We start from the raw sequence: 18,005 nt of genomic DNA on the forward strand, positions 1-18,005 counted from the left end.
CCTTGTACTTCACCTCCAATATCTGGAGCAGCCGGGATGATGATCACGCTTACCTCTCCCTCATGGGGCACTGGTGCACTCGGTCAGGCCGTCAGCGGGCTCTACTGCAAGCTGAGGTGCTGGATGAGTTCCATATGGCAAGGGAGATCATGGGGGCCATGAACCATATGGTGCAGGGGCTGTTCGTTGGACAGGCTGAGCTCACCCGTGGGTTCATGGTCACTGGCAATGCGGCCAATATGGTGAAAGCTGTCCATGATGCCAACTTTGTTGGCATCCACTGTGTGGCACCCAGGCTGCACCTAATAGTGAGGGATGCCCTGGAGGGGGACAGGGCTGCTGGTGATGGCACCACCACCAGTACTACTACAAGCCAGCTGTTTTCAAAATGCAGGAAGGTGGTGGGTTATTTCCACCACAACATCAAGGGGGGTGAGATGCTGAGGAAGAAACAGGCAGAGCTTAGCATCCCACAGCACAGAATCATCCAGGATGTGGAGACTCAGTGGAACTCCACATACCTGATGCTCAAGAGGCCGGTGGAGCATGAGATGGCCTTGCTTGGGGAGATTGGGATCAGTGCCCCCCTGAACACAGCTGAGTGGGGTACCATCTCCCAGATCTTGCTCGTCCCTCAAGCTCTTCCTCAAGGCCACTGAGATCCTTAGTGCTGGCAATGCCCTCCTTAGCCATGTGATCCCCCTAGTGAGGGAACTGGAGAACAAAATGGAGACGTTCCAGGGGATCAATGTTCCTGGCTGGGGCAGGCCACTGTCACCAGATGTGTAGGCACTTGTGAGGTGGCTGAAGGAGGGCATCAGGAGACGGCTGGATCCCTTGCAGTCCAGTACAGTCTACATGATGGTGGGCATGTGCAACATGAGGGTGAAGGGGAGCATGTGCACTGGCAGCCCCAAAATCCCTGATCACTGGACACAGGTGCTGGTGAACAAAGTCAGGGAGGGCGAAGTGCAGAGGCAAGGGGATGTGGAAGAGGGGGACGCACTTTCCTGTGCTAGCACTCCCAGCACCAGCAATGGTGCCAGCATCAGCACCAGCCAGTCTCCTCCGTGCCAGCCACTGCCAATGTGGGCCATGGGCATGGCTTCAATACTGGGGTCCAAACGCACCAGACCCCAGTCTCGGGCAGGTAGTGTTGAGGCTTCAGTGGCTATCTCGCTGAGGATGTGGAGCCACTGGACAGCGACCCCTTGGCCTACTGGGCAAACCACAGGTAGATGTGGCAGGATCTGGCCACTGTTGCCTGGCAACACCTGTCCTGTCCACCAACCAGTGTTCCAAACAAGAGGGTGTTCAGCATTGCTGGGGATGTTGTGATACCCCACTGCACCTGCTTGGATCCTACGTTGGTGGAGCAGCTGGTGTTCCTAAAGGTGAACCTCCCACTTCTGGGGGTCCCCAAGCTCCAGGTGCAGATGGAATGAGTGCCATCCTCCTCACTCCGTCTGCACCAATTTCCCATTTTGAATTGTTTAGAAGCTGAGTAATGCCCCACTCTCAGCTGGATGAAGCACTAACCACATCACCAGCCAGGAGGGAAAGAACATGTCCCTGCCGAGCTCATTCCCCTGCCAGGACAAACTTGGAGGTATGGGATTGCGGCTATGGGGAAGGAGGCGGCCCCAGGTCCTGGGCATGACTACTAAAACTGCACACTGCCAGGGTAGGGGGGCCTGGTGGGACTGTTGGTGGCGTGGTAGCCCTGTAAATGCCAGGACCAATGATCCCCTGGTGAAAGGTGGGTAGGAGGCACCATAACCTCCAGCTAACTCACACATGCACAAAGTCATGGCTGGGGAACGCCCAGACCTGTCACGTTTTTGACAGGCCTGATGGTTGCTGGTTGCAGTGCAGTTGTGAGGTTCCTGGTGAGTTCAGCTTAGCTGCCTGGGATGCCAGCTTTAGGTTTGAAAACCCCTTTGTCAGGCTGAGGAAGTACCTGCAGTTGGTCCTGGATGGAAGGAATAGTAAAGAAGCCAGAGGCTGGCCTGGTCCGCAATGCAGGCAAGCAAGCCAGTCAGTGAAAATGGAAATGGAGGCATTGGGGGGAAGGGACAGGCTAGGTGGCGAGTAGTGGGGATGTAGCAGCGCAGGTAAAAGGGCAGAGGTGCCTGGGGTGTCAGATGTCTGGCCGGTCGCAGTGTGCCAAAACTGCACAGTGTATACTGAGTCCATGAGTTTGTGTACAGTCTACCTAGGAGGCTGATGAGGTGCAGTTCATAGGCCCAGCTCTGAAAAGTGGTTTGCATTGTAATTTGTTCCCTCTCAGGATCAGGCCTGAGAGACTGGAGGCAGAGCATTTTTGGTGAGGAACGTGCCCCCACAGGTAGCTGGGTTTTGTTGTCTTTGATAGATTCTGGTGCGCCGTTTGTGGGGTACTGGAGATAGTTGGCAGGTTTTGTGTTTTATGTTCTGAGCTGTAGGAAGTTGGCTTCAGTTCTGGTGATGAGGTTAAATGCTTGTTTGAATGTACAAACCACTTTTCAGAGCTGGGCCTATGAACTGCACTTCATCAGCCTCCTAGGTAGTAGGTACACAAACTCATGGATTCAATATAGACAGTGGAGACCTGGCACACTGCGACCTGGCTGGACATCTGGCACCCCAGGCACCTCTGCACTTTCACCTGAGCTGTTACATCCTCTTTTACCCCCTCACCCCAGCCTGTCCCTCACCCCCTGGCACCTCCATTTCCATTTTCACTGACTGGCTTTCTTGCCTGCATTTCTGGCTTATTCCTTTCATCCAGGACCAACTGCAGGTACTTCCTCAGCCTGACAAAGGGGTTTTCAACCCTAACGCTTCCAAAGGTACATTTTTTTAAGTATTCCTTTTTTTTCATAATACATATATAGACATAAAAACACAAGATAAGCCATCACACACCATGAATAACATCATATGTCCAACACAACAGAACACAACATCTTTACGTCTTGCTGTCAATTCCTTTATAAAAAGAAAGGCTCTGTGACAGTTCGGTTTGGATACCTCTGATGCTGCTGGTGTTGAGCCAGCTAAGTTATTTTACTTGTTGTCACGTAATGCAGAGGACTGGGCGAGAGGCTGTAGGGGAGGACGCGGCCTCACTGGGGCGCACTGCCATGTTGTGCGGAGGCCCCAGCACCAGGAAAGGCATACCGTTATGCACACATAATATCACCCACCCACATGACGAGTTTTGCCTTTCAGCAGCTTGGGGTGCAGGGCCCCAGACGACAGACTCCCACAGTGAGACACACACAGCTGGCAGGCTTCGTGGCCTGGCAGGGCCCAGCACTCAGGCCTGCACTAGATTTAACCCTCCTGCGTCCCAAGACAGATGCAGCGGTCACCCAAGCACCCACCCACAGGATGAGTTTTGCCTGTCAGCAGCTTGGGGTGCAATTCCCCCCAAACCCCTCCACCAATCTTCTTGAAACTTGGCAGGCTTTGTGGCCTCACCAGGGGCTTTCAGCCCTGCAGTTTTCAGCCCCCTGTGGTGTAACACGTAGACATGACAGGAGTTTTGCTTTCAAGAATTTGAGGTGCAGTTCCCCCCAGACCCCTGCACTGATCCTCTTGAAACTGCGCAAGCTTCATACTCTCAGCAGAGGCTACCTTCCCTGCAAGCTGCACCCAAACTGGAGCTAAAATAACAAAGTTATAGATAGTTCATTCATCCCCCATTATAACCTATAGCCAGATCTCTGAGGAGGCTCCGAAGTGGCAAACTAATCCGGACCTCCGGATCAGATTGTGGCCATCTGAAGTGGCCGGATCCAAAGCCAGATCAGATTGCTGCCGACTCGCACAGGCCTAGTAGTAAAGTTGATTTGGAGATAACAAGAATATTATATGAATACTGAAGAACTACTAGAGCTTATCTCAGGAATATCCTATGTGTTATTAATCACTCTGAGAAGCTTAGATATACTCTTCAACCCTAAAGGTGATGTTTTCTCACTGAAATGTACATGCATAAGACAAGCATTGACCTTTCATTGGAATCTAAGGTTGTCACAGGAGCTGTTCTCACAATTCAGTATTTGCAAACTGGCTTTAAACATTTCCTTTAACTGGAAAATATACTGCCCTTATAATTCGTCAGAGGAGAATGGGCCCACTTGAGAATGTCATGCACCGGCTTGCATTCCACATTTTTATTTTCATCTGTCCGCATTCTCATTAACACTATCATGATATCGTTAGAAAATTCCAGACAACATATGATGTTACTGAATTGTTTCATTTGGGAAGGACACAAGGATTCATACTGGGAATCTTTCCTTTTTCTATCTTGGTAGGACACAAAAGCCTTAGTGCCATTGTCACCTGATGATCAGTCACCCAAACAACATTGTTTAACCTCTAAAAACCAGCTGGAACAGCTTCCAGTCCTCAACTGTTATTCTAATACAAGGTGAGTGAACACATTCGAAGGGGGACATATCATTTCCTCCTGACAAGAATTAAGTATTTGGGCACAGGCACAAGCTTGCCGAATCCTGCATCTAGGAAAAGCAGAACTCAGAAAGAGCTGCTGAAAGAACAGAAAGGTCATAACATGGGATACACCATTGCCAAATCAGCCCAGAAAGTATATTTCATGTCAATAAATTGTTACAGACTAGGGAAAGATGGCTAATTCAACAGTAAGTTAATACTCACCCAGTACCATAAATGAGTGGTGCTTGTCACGCAGGTATTAGAAAAATTCAGAAGTTGACTGAGGAAGGAAACCTTTTGGAAAACCTTCATTCTCTGAGGGGTCCTGATATTGACTGGAACTCGTTGTCAGTGCCAACTTGTTGCAAGAAATTTAATATAAACCTTTGACTTGTCTGTGAAAGGTGAAGTCTTGATTCAGTGTGCAAATAGAAATACATGGTCAGTAAAAACAGTATCATTTTTCTCAGCACAAATTATGTTAAGGGTGGGGGAAAGGAAGGGAGGAAAATGTGACACTCTCTCTTTGCAATTACTCTAGCTTCTAATGCCAACCAAATTGCATTTTGCTTCTTAAATATAAAGGTTGGAAATACCAGTGAGGCAGCAAGAGAGCTACAGATTGGAAGAGATATGGAAATTGCCACAACATTTTGAATAGTATAAGTTACACTCCATGTCAAAAAAGCATGGTGAAGAAATATTATGATATTATGTGCAGTGTGACTGAGTTAAAGCAGGAGTATGCAGCCTATTATAGCTGTGGGCTGGAATGCCCCACTGTGGGTCAGATACAGGTGAACAGGCAGGTGCTAGGACCTCCCCACACCTGGGTCTTGTCCCTTTGGCAACCTAGGAGAGCGCCCACAGCTAAAACCCATAGCCACAGGAGAAAACCCATGGTTCTGTGGGCCAGATCTGGCATGAAGGCCATAGACTGCCAAACCTTGAGTTAAAGTATTCATGAGATTCATAACTAACCAACACCCAACATGGTTTGTTCATAAAATATGATCCTACTGCCATTTACTTATATTAATATAACTTTGCTTTTGCATCTTAGTAAAGTATTCTGGACTGATGCCACCTTACTGGTTGAAGATCAAGTACAGATGGCCTTATAATCTGATTTATAATAGAAGAGACAACCTATGACAATGCCAACTAATAATTACAAAATCCTTTGGGGTTTATTTTAATTTTCTAAATAAGCTTTTTAAGCATCCTTGATTGATATGTTTTCAGGTTAGTCAGACTCATACATAACATAAGCCATGTATCTTCATCCAGTCATTCTTGCACTAGAGGAAATTACTCTCTTACACTGTCTAAGTTAACACAAACCCCAGTAAAGTTTGGAATAAGGGACTTTTCCAAGGGAAAGAGTCAGAATCAGAAATGGGACCCAAATCTCATCCTGTGTCAGTGGCTCCACATCTTCAATGCCATAGGAACTGCATTTCAGATTAGCAATTTGTATAATCTGCCTTTCATGAGAATTTACCAAGAAGTTGCAACCCTATGACTAGATCCTTATCCCTTACCTGTGAGAACTTACTTGTCTGCTGATAAACTGCCTTAAAGATGAGAGGAAGACATTGCAGCACAAACTTTTTCCTCACTGTGTTTAAAAACATACTAAATATACACACTAAATAATAAAAAAATTGAACTGGATGGCTCATACATCATCCTTTTACTTACAAAAGCATACATGTAGATAGAAATAAATCAGCATGAATATAAATTGTCAGATACATTGCAGTAACAAACAGACCAAAGGATAAAAGAAAAAAGATACTATAAACCCCAAATGTCATTCTTGCCAATAAGCACTGTTTTGTTTTTAACCATTAGAAGCCGATGAGATGCTATAGCTGAATATTTTCAGAGTCACTTTCAATTACTATATTAATCATTGTGTCAGCTTGTGATGTTGCTGCATCTCTGTTCAGTAATGAAGTGGCTATTATACTCTCTCCTCTCCCCTTTATCAAAAGAGAAAGGGATAGATTTTTCCCACACCAGTACACAGTATAGGCTGCTAGTTTCACCTTTCTCTTTTTTCCCTACTTCTTTTCCCATGCAGTTTCTGTTTGTTCCAGGGAAGGATGGATGTTCTGAAAGTAGCATTTCTCTTTTGTAAAGCATTTGAATTCATACTGCATGACATTCTGGACACATCAGCATGTGCAATTAGTGATACAGTAATTTACTGCAACGTAAACCCACCCCGGGCAGGCATCTGCACAGGCAGGCATTTGGGAACATATCTGCTGCTCACAGCAGTAGCCTGCTCCTGGTCTTCTGCTCCCTTGCAGCAGCCAAGGGAAGCTGGAGGCTCCAGCCACAGTTGCCTGTGACCGGGGGCCATTTTTAAAAGCCAGCCCCATGCGTTGCTCCCTGGCCGTCTGCCTTTCTGGCCTGAAGCAGGCTGCAGTGTGCTGGCATAACCCTCTGTGACTGTTGCCAGAGACTGTACCCACTGTGCAAGGTCTGGTCCACCCCTAGGTCCCAAGAGCAACAACCTGTGCCCTGGCTCCTGCTTGCTACCCTGATCAACATGGTGACTGCCACCTCACCCAAGTCAGTCTCAATCCCGCCTGCCCCTCTGCATTGTGCAGTCACATAGGTGGTGCCAGGGGTGCTGGACCTCCAGCTGGGCAAAGCGGTAGTTCTACCTCTCCTTATCAGGGGCCCCACCTACATACTCCTTGTGTGGCTCTAAACCAGCCAGCTGGAACCCCACCAGGCACACTACAACAGGTGCCTGGGCTGGACCTGTGGGCTGGTAGAGTGTGCCTTCAGCTGCCTAAAGGGAAGCTGGCACACCCTCACTGCCCGCCGTGAAATGACAAATGCCAACATCCCCTGGGTCATCATTGCAGCCTGTGTACTGTATAACATCTGTGAGGCTCCAGGGGAAGATTTTTGCTGTGGCCTGGGTGAAGGAGGCATAGCAGGTGGAAGACAACTGGCACTGGGAGTGCCAACTACAGAAGCAGTGATAGGGATGGGACCCCCTAATGAGGCCCCAGGCGAGCCACACACTCAGCAGTGGGGGCCAGAGCACCAGGAGTGAGAGGCACTGGTGGATCTCCTCCTCCTGTATACTCTGCTATAGGCCACCTGCACAGCTGGCTCCATCCGCCAGCCCCACCACGCACCCCCAGCACCATGCTCACTGTGGACAGTTTTCAGAAAAGCACTTTATTCCCTTCCACAAACACAGACCCCTGTCCCCCCTCCCTCCAACAACAGAGCCTTTCCTCCCTCTCCCCCCATATCAGGCCTCATCCCCACTTCCCTCCCAAACCACAAAGCCCCTCCTCTCTTGAGCCCTGCCACCAACCCCCTTACCCACCACCAATAAAGCACCCTCTTCCCCATGCAAACTATGTACAGTGTGCTGTGTGTGTTGGGGCAGTTGGGTGAGTGCACCTAGGGGATGCTGGCTGCTGGAGGTTCTACTGCACCTCATCCCAAGCTTACTGGGGGACTTGCAGGTGGGTGGTGTGTGGCTGCCAGAGGGCAAGTGTGGCTGTGGCTGAGGGCTATGCAGCAGGAAGCACAAAGGTGACCACCAGGACCAGGATGGTATCTAACACCCAGCAGTCCTCCTCCATAGCCTCCAATGCCCTTGCACTATGGCAGCCTGCCACTCCTGAGCCCTTATGTGCCTCTCCTTGAGGTCCAGGAGACTGTCCCAGAACTCCTGGTTCACTCAGTCCCTCTCCCATTTGCCCACTAGTCTGCCAGCTGCTCCTCAGCCACTGTAACAAGCTGGTCCAGCAGCTGGGTCTGGTCCTAGATCCACTGCTGCCAGAGCCAGCACACACAGGGGGCCCCAGACATGACTGGTGGTGTCCTTGATGGTGGATCCCCACATGCAGCTGGTGTCTCTTCCTCGTGCACACCTGCTGGACCTGCAGAGCCAGAAGAAAGAGGCTGTTTGTGAAGGTTTGCAACATATCTGATATTACATGCACTATACCAGGAGGCTGTGCACTACCTGGCCTCAGATAGGCCATGCATGCACAGGTGCTCCGGGACCATGGTAAGTCAGCTGGGCAGGCCCTGGCATAGGCATCCACTGGCCAAGCCCCCTGTCCCCACAGTGGCAGTTGGGCTACTGGGTGCTGGCAGCAGGCAGCCTGCTTTCCCTGCCCCTTTCCCAGGCCAGAACAGGCCTGGCTCCTGGCAGCACCTGCTGCTGTGGCTCCAAAACCATTCCCCACCCCCCATCTCCTCCTGCAGGCCAGACTGTGTCCTGCACTGCTGCCAATCCCACAGCCCCCAGACAACTATGACATGGAGCTGGTGATGCCCCTACCCTCCCCCACAGAGGACCATGGCTGTGGCACCTGGCTGCCTGGGCAGAGGCCTCTTCTGGGGAGAAGCTGGAGCTGCTGAGGGCAGGCAGTGCCATGGTTCAGTTGGCCTCCTGGGTGGGGTTGGTACTGGTGCGGCAAGCACTGGCCCAGGCTGCCAGAGCTGCTGGACAACATTGGGGTGGGTACCCCTGCAGGATAGGCTCCTGGTGCCCTGAAGGACCCTCCCCCACTGATGCCTTGTTGCAGCTGCCAGGCCAAAGCAGAGGCTTGGGCAGGCGCCTGTGATGGAACACATAGAGCAGCTCTGGCCTGGGTCCCAGGGTGCAAGAATCTGATCTAACCGCTGCATAAAGGGCATGGACTTGTGGGCAGCCTCAACCGGTGGTTGTGGTCAGTGACACTGACTCAGTGTGCCCACAAGGCCTTGACATTTATGCAGCACTGGTGCACTGATTAGTCATGCCTGCACTTCCACATGTGGCTACAGATGCTGGTAGCAAATTAACGTAGGAGTAGATTAATATATTGTGCAATAAGCATCTGCACATGTAGACAATGATGCTTTGCTGTGCATTCAATTAGTTTATGGTGCAGTAAAGCATCTCATGTAGACATGCCCTGTGAGTACAGAAAATAGTTCTATACAATATCAACAAAATACAAAATAAATGAATAATGAACTGGCTAACTGACAAACCTCAAAAAGTAGTTTGTCAACTGAGGTTCAGCATCAAATAGGAGTGTTCCTATTTGCACTTCACAAGGATCTGTACCAAGCCTGCCTAGCTTTAGCTCATGAAAGTTTGTGATATATTATACACACATACTTGGGTTAGTCTATACGGAGCAAATCTATGTGCCTTCTACTGTTTAACATTCCCAGGGATCTGGAAGTAAATTGAATATTACTGCTCATTAAATTTGTGAATGGCATAAAGATTGGCATAGTGTTACATAATGGTAACTTCATTGTGGACCCCCTCATACAAAATGTGTTTTAGTATAGTAAGTGGCAAAGTTATACCAAGGAACAAGGAATACAGCCTGTACATACAGAATGGGAGATTGTATGCTGGATTACAATAACTCTGAAAAGAACAGATTTAGAGGGTCATAGTGTACAACCCAACCTGAGCTTCAGGGGGAAAGCTGTAGCAAAGAAGGACTAATGTGATCCTTGGAACTATAAACAAGGGATTAATAATTGGGAGCTAAGAGATGATTTTACCTCTGTGTACAGCACTGGTGAGACTGGTAATGCAAAGTACAATTCTAGTGACCGCAGTTTAAAAAGGACGCGTGGAGCAAAGAGCTCCAGAAGGTATATATGTGGGTTCTTTATCTCTTGATATCTTCAAATCAAGAGTGGATTCCTTTCAGGAAGATATTTTGCAGTTACACACACAAGTTATTGGACTTGGTATAGGAGCAACAAGGTGAAATAGAATCACCTCAGATACACTGTGGATAAGGGTGGATGATTTTATGGCACCATCTGGCCCTACACTCTATAAATCTGTGTGTGGTTATGGGTGGGTGGGGGGGGGGTTACTTTTTATCTTTTCAGAGATGCAGTGGAAAAGCATGGCTTTCAGCAGCACTTGTGTCCTTCATTTCCCTTCCTTCAGAGTGGCAAGGGTAGCAAGCAACTTGCCAATTAAAAATAAACTTTTCTTCTTAGTGTCTATTGTAGAATACACTCACCTGATCTAAGACTGCTAACTTTGCCTCTTGGGGAGAGTAAACATTTGACTCTGGAAATCTGGGAGAGCCACAGATAGTGCTGAGAAATGTTGCTTGTGCCTATAGTTTCTTGGGTTAGAGACTACTGACTTTTAACTATAGATTCCCGATATCTGAAAAAAATGCTAACAAGTTTTCTTGGAACTATGTTGCAGGTTTCTTTTCCTTCTAGCGCTATTAGAGGTAAACTGTGACCTTCAGTGAGGCTTGGGCTTCCAAGTCATTTAGGTTCTGTGACAATTTGGGGAATCTATGTACAATTTACGAATTCCAGTTTTTATTAACCACTTTTACTCTTAAAAATTCATTCCTGGGTACTTCTTAATGCTTCTTGTGCTAAGGAAAAACATAGTGTTGTCTACAATTCCTACTTTGAAAGGGACAGGCATTAATTAAGAATTGGCCACTAATTAATAGAACTCACTGAGAATAAAAGAGTGGCTGCAAGGGCTTAGGGAATGGAATACTAGTCACCTCAGAGACCAAGCAAAGGAACAAGGTATTAGTGGTAGCAGTTAGAAATTTGAAAGACTCACAAAGCAAGAAGGAAGAACAAAAGGACTATATTTTCATAGCATAAGGAATGGACTGCAGAGCCAGCTAAAGTTAACTGAAGCTGATCTAAAGGAGAAAGATGCTCCATAATTTTGCAGGAGGATTCTGGCTAATTTCAGAGGACTTCTCCCCTAAGCCTACAGAGCACTTCAGAGGACTGAGAACAGTGAGGTATGGAAATATGTGCAGGGTTTTCTTGTTTTGGTTTGCATTTGTGTATCCTCTGTGATATGAATAAAAGAGCCATTGTATTAAGAAAACATTGCAAAGTTTTTTATTAATTTACTTTCACTGTCGTGTGCCTCTGGAAGATGTCAAACTATAAAATGTCTGGGAAAGTGTGTGCTGAAGATACTGAGGAAACATAGGTACAGGGGTCAGCTCTGGTCTTTGGGACCTATGGCAGCAAGGTGATATGGCCTCATTTCTTTTAAAGGGGAAGGGACAGAAACCAGTACCCAAGAAGACTGTCAGAGAAGCCAAGGGGACAAACAGCACTGAGTCTACGGTGACCAAGGGAATCTCAGGAGTATAGATATTGCGTATGTGGGACCATCTTAGTGAACACAGCTTTGCATAATCTATTACTTCTGAGGCCCAATGAGAGGAGCAAATGTTTCCACAAAACCTCATCACATTTTTTAGGATGTTTCCAGGAAAATAATTGGAAAAAAAAATATTTCAGGGTGTCAGAATGTAACTACTGAATAGGAGGTACATTCGCTAATAGAATGAGACAAATATGAACCAATGTTGTTTCAAAATGAAAACAAACTGAAATATTTAATGTAAAAATATCACAATGTGGTGTTTTGACTTTTGTCATCTCACTGAACTGAACAAACATAAGCAAATACCTTCACTGCTTCTAAGATGGTATGAACTTCAGTGAAAAATATCATCCAACTCTACTAGTAAAGTGTCCCACCTGGGACACTTTCCTAGTTGCCATAAATTTTAGAGCAGGACTGTCCAACTGGCAGCCTGCAAGGGGTTAAGTTGCAGCCCCTGGGCGCCTGTCCCGCTGCCACTGTCACCATTCCTCCAGCTGCAACAGCAGCTGGAGTCTCTGGGTTTCCCTCCACCCCCACCTTCCCTCCTCCTTCTGCTGTTTCCTGCCCCTGTCCCAGGGCATGGGACAGTGTGACATGCTGTGCAGAGACTGAGGATGAATCTAAGGCCACGTTGCAGGGGAAGGATCAGGACTGTGAAGAAATCATGCCCTCTGGTGCAGCAGTAGGGTTAGGGATGCCTGCATGGAAGCATGGTGAAGCACTGGGGGGTGCTCAAATGAGCTGGTTGCCACATGGGTCATGGGGAGCATCTGCATAATGTGTGGCCTAGTGACTTATGCCTTGTGTGGCCCCCAGGGTGTGTGGTTCCTGGGGCCTTAGAAGCTGGATGCCCCTGTTTTAGAGCATTTCCACTTGGATAAGTAGAGAATAAAATCACAGTAACACAATTTTCGTTTGGGAGTGCAAAGGTCTATTTCTTAAAGCCACTAGGAAAAGTAACAGTTTGGGAATTGACATTAAAATTCTAATTTTAATGCTAATGTGTAAAAATAGAAAGAAAGGTTCATCCTTTTCCTACATTTTTCATCCTTCTTCTTTATGCTTAAAATAAAGAAGTCTTGGAAGCTCGCTCTCTCTCAAAGTCTTGTTGAAATTTATAGTACAATTTCAAGGCTAATGTTAATCCTATTCTTAGCAAAAGGGAGAACTAGTAAGATGATGAGTGCAGGGAAAAATGAGCGTGCAGGAAAGGTTAGAGAAAAGATTTCGACCCACAAACTGTTTAACTTTCACGTTTTGCTTTTTGCTTATCTAACTTAAATCCCTGAAAAACAGTTGAAGAGAAGATCTTTGTTAAATATGTAACATCTGCCCCTCCTAATAATGGGCAATACTGTAATGACATATTAGTTCCCTAGGGCATTTTCCAGCAAATAGTTGCTATTTTTTTATATTTCATTTCTAAGGAAGAAAAGCCCACACAGCTTCCAGGTTTCAGAACTTCTTTATAAAACAAAAGGAGTAAAAAGTAGGACACTGCCCAATTTTTTCCTTCCTTTTGCAAGTCGTCTTTAAGGAATTTTCCCAGATACAAAAGACTATTCATCCAAAGTAGGAAAGGAACTCTTCATTCAACTGGCAGGGATACTGAAGCTAAGTTAACTTATCTGAGGAGAGAATTTTTTTTGAAAGATGGGTCATTTGGGCTTTTAAAATAGATGATACAAGATCCTAGGAGAGTTCTGTCATTAGCATCTATTCATCATCAGGTTTTTGACAATACAAACCTTATGTGTGAGAGGACTGGGGATTCTGGAATACCAAGTAATGCACAAAAATTAGCTTCCTTATCATATTATGTTTTGCAATTCAGACTTAACAGGATGCAGGAGGTGTCTCAGGCAGCAGAAAGTATCTGAGATACAACTGCACAGATGCATTTTATCTTTCTCCTATGTCAAAAATAAGTTATGAAAGCAGTTACATGAAAACTTTCTAATTAGGGAAATTGAAGACTGGAAGAGAAAACAGATTTTGTAGATTTAAAACATAAGAACGCACAGCACTATATTATTCCAATTTCCATAACAATTCTTAGAATATGGTATGCGTATAAAGTAATTTTGACCTCTTAAAGAAGACTCTTCAAAGAGTACTACACATCTGCTGGAAAAGAACAATTAAACTAAGCTCTCCCAGTGACAAACTAACAACAGTGATTCCACTCACTGTGGACTCTGGCAGAAAAGCTCCTTGTAAAAAAGCAAACATGAGATTCAACATATTTTTGTGGAAGGATTATCTGGGTAAGGCCAACAGGAGCGATGCTGGTGAGGAGGAATGATCAAGCAGGCAGAATTCACACTGATTTATTATCTGCCTCAGCAGATTGGATATCTTTAGGGCCTCTAACTAGGAGTGAAGTTTTTCTCTTTATCATGAAAAATGGCAGTTGGCTGTAGCAAACCAGGAAAATATTCAATGAAACCGAAAGTTAGAAAAAAAAATTTTTTTTAAAAATCAGGGTTAAACATTGGAGGAGATGCATATAGTGATACAGAATTAACCCATAATCATTAGAATTTGCATAACTTCAGAAGGCACGCACCCAAATCCAGATTGAAGCTAACAAAAAGTGGACAATGCTTTGATACTGGAGACATGACTGAGAACCTAAAATACCACAAAGAAACAAGAAGCAAATAGCATGCAGAACTCAAAGCCAGAATCAAACCAGAGAGCTGCACATAGCATAACTAGCAGCCCAATTCAGGAAAAGGCCCAGAATATGGGAAAAGATGGAAGAAATTCAAACTGACTACATTATTTTGCAGATACCAGCAGAGCGCAGACATTCAAAAAGCCTGAGCCTGAATTGATTCAATCTTTGCAGGTTAGTCTAACCTGGCCAGGCTGAACCAGCTTGGAATCAGACAGGCATTCTCTCTGGACTGAGGAAATTCTGGTACATGTCTGCAGTGGCTCAGCCTAGAAGCTGGGGGGTGCTACAGCAGCCCTGTCTTCCCTTGCACAGTGCCAAGCTGAGGGGGGGCATGGCCAGGCCCTGGCAGAACCTCTGATTAGGGAGCTCTGCCTGCACCATCCCAGGATTTTCCCCACTGATTGCTCAAGGTACAGGAGTGTTGCCAGCCCCCTGCTAGCACTCTGAGGCAGGGGGGGCATGTAGTGCATGCATCTGTTGATGATACAGAGCTTTTTCATCTTCCTCACTGCTTCTTTATACTGCCTGCACCAAACTGACAGGCAAGCAAGCCATCAGGGGTGGGGGGGGCGGGATGATAACAGTGTTTATCACCCCATCAGCAAAACAATAGCCTCTCTCCATTAGGTCAAACTCTTCTTAAACAGCTTACCTGTTGACCTGTTGATTATCTCCAAAAAGCCCTCAGCAGCCACTGATCTGTCTGCCTATCCCAGTGAAATTGGAGAAACCCAGAGAGCATGCGGGGATGCTGGGGGAGTCTGGTTTACCTTAAACCAACATGGGTCTGGGACAGATATTGCATAAATTGGTTTGACATATCCATACACACACAAACACATACACAACACTTGGCATTAGCTAGCATACCACATGTGTAGGGGCTGTGGGTCTAGGGCTCACACTGTGGGAGATGGGTGGGTGAGCAACAAGGGGTGGGGGCAGGGCAGGGAGAAGCCAGGGAGACCCTGCTGAACCTGCAGTTTACTGCCAGAGCTCCAACCAGGGAGCAGAGGGGAGGAGCCAGTTCTGCTGTGGAGCTGAGAGCCCCATCCAGCCCAGAGAGCACTGTTTATCTTTCATCTGCCATCATTTGAATCATAAGAAGCTGATGACTATGACAGGCAGTGTAACTAATTAGGCTTGTCTGTGATCTGATCCCATATGGCAATTTATGTTTCTAGGTATGTGGAAGTCCCATTGCTTTGCACATGCCACACTTTATTGTACAGCTTTGACAGCCAAGTAAAAGCATGCAGAAGCTGATAGAATTTCATAACACATGTACTTCAGATGGGACAACTGAAGACATTGTAAGCATGCATTTTTCTTTCTATATATTACAGTGGTATCTGGCCGCCCAAACAAAAATTAAGACCTTATAATAAAAATCATTCTTTGTTTGAAAGAGATTACAGCCTAAATACATGCAATTTATGGAGAACAGAGGAGTGCTTATATTCTCAATGTACGGAAAATGAAATGAGACAGAAATATTAAGTCAGTTATGCAAAGTCACACAAGAAGCCCCTTGGTTGTGCTCAGTTTTGAACCCAGATCTTCTCAGTTCTAGTCTAGTTTCTTAACTATGAATTAACCCTTCTGTTGCTAAAAAAAAGAAGTGGTTACTGTAACAGGGTCCCCATTGAGACCCTGTTGCCAAGGGAACAAGGGCAGCTGGAAATAATTACACCATGAGGAGGACGGGCCCCAGCCCTAAGGAGCCAATGGCAACTAGACCCCAGAGGATAAAACGGAAAGGAAGAGGAGGAGGGATGCCTTTGGACACTGGAACAGGAGCACAGAGAGGAGTTGCAAAAGAGGGCAACCCAGAGAAAAGGATCTGGGAAGTGGGACCTGACCCAGGGTCAGAGGGGGGAAAAAGGGATCCGGAAGCCTGGACACGGACTGACCTGGACACTAGAGGGATGACGGTGAGTAGAGAGAGAAGCGGAACTGCACCACGGACAGGAGCAGGAGCTGTTATTGCAGTTCGGGGAGGCTCCGGTGAGGTGAAGAGGTGGCGAGAGGGGAAGGACTCTTACACAGAACTCAGGAGGCCCTAGGGGACTATAGGATGCCCCAAAAAGGGGAACATGGGGCTGAGGTTCGGGAGATCAAGGGAGAGCCGCGGAGTCTGCATGCCGGCTCTGCCAAGGGAAAGCTGCAAGCGGCAGCGGTAACAAGTTGTTAATTGGCTTGTTAGCAGACAAGAGAGGACTAACCATGGCCGTAACAAGCTGCTAATGGAACAATTGGATGAAGGCAGCGTGGCTTTCCTGAACTGTAACTGTGTAACTGGAGCTGGCTTGGAGGGTAGAGACCCCAGGTTTAACCCTTTGGACTGTGATCTTCCCCTCCAAAAGGGGAATTCCCTGTTAACACATGCAAAGCCACTGAATAAAAGCAAAAAGGGAGAAAACTAAGTTATTTCAGCGTGGTACTTCCTGCAGGTACTTCCTCTGGTAACAATCACTTCCTCCCTATTTTATTTCTTTAAGGTCCAAGTCGTGGCAGGCGGAAAACACGAGGATAGAGGGGATACACCACGGACATGCTGACAGTTACAAACAGAGATAAAAATGAAAGAGACCATTGCAGACACAATGTCAATAAATCTACTACCTCTGCAAGATTGTTTTTAGATGTTAGACATTTAGGTTTTGTTCAAGTTAGTTTTAATCTTCTCTCCTCACATCCAAGGGTAAAAATTCAAGCCAAGTAGAAAAATTGGCTTATAAAATACAGTTTTCATACATACATACACAATTTGTGACAATGATTTTATACTTTTTTTCATACTGCACTTCATTGTAGGGCAATGACTGTTAATTAGCTGACAGCATGTACTATTATTTTAACTGCAGCATATGATGCCATGGTAGGCTTTCCACAGATAATACAATTGTTGAGGGAGTTGTTTTTGTTCAATTCTGTACATACCACATGCTTTTAATGAACTGCTCTGTCCATCGGGTCCCTTCACTTATTAATTCACTAGAATTTCAGTTTTAATTCATTTGTAAAAGAGACAACTACTGTAACTCCTAAGATAACTACGAAAGCACTTTTAATAAGTTTGGAAAGTAATTTCCAAATGCTTTCATTGAAATTTTGGCCATATGCCTTAAATCTGTTCACATTTTGTTATATGAGATGCAATTGACTTGCCAAATTGATTTTCTTAGCAAAGGCTAGAAAGGCTGAAGCCATCTGCCATTAAAAACATGAATTAGTTTTCCCAGGTATGTGTGAAACAGTTATTTGTGTCTCTGTGAATAAAGCCTGAAGTGTAATATGACCATTTTATTCACTGGAAGAATGTGCATTTTCAGGTGGAATGTGAAATGTGAGTAACTCCATTTAATACATTTCCTTTTTACTTTCTTCCTTTATTTTAAGAGAAACTGTTTGATCCAGAAAGATCTATGAACAGATGTTGACCTCAAATAAGTACCTCTCTGATGACCATTTATGAGACGTATTTGAAACAGACAATGACATTCATTGTACATGAGAACCGTCAAAAGTGGCAGGTTTTTTTCCTCCGTTTTAAATTTAGAGTTTGGAAACACCAGATTAGCATAGATTTTCTGAAGCCAGAGACTGAGGCTAATTGAAGCCAGGGGACATTATTCTTTTAAATACCATTATAATTTTTATAAATGATTACTGAAACTTATTAAA

General features: G+C 45.9%; 1 protein-coding gene across 1 annotated transcript in view; it reads right to left on the bottom strand.

The window, feature by feature from the left end:
- Positions 1 to 7,855: 7,855 nt before the first annotated feature.
- Positions 7,856 to 18,005, bottom strand: part of SPSB4 (splA/ryanodine receptor domain and SOCS box containing 4) — a 217,826-nt gene continuing 207,676 nt past the window's right edge. Inside the window, exon 3 of the mRNA XM_090054491.1 lies at positions 7,856 to 8,375. Within this exon, the coding sequence (XP_089910617.1) occupies positions 8,257 to 8,375 (119 nt within the window). The 3' untranslated portion in view covers positions 7,856 to 8,256. The remainder of the gene's footprint in view (positions 8,376 to 18,005) is intronic.

This window comes from Crocodylus siamensis, chromosome 6, assembly GCF_052110815.1.
Source record: "Crocodylus siamensis isolate JL-2025a chromosome 6, ASM5211081v1, whole genome shotgun sequence".
Taxonomy (NCBI): Eukaryota; Metazoa; Chordata; order Crocodylia; family Crocodylidae; genus Crocodylus; species Crocodylus siamensis.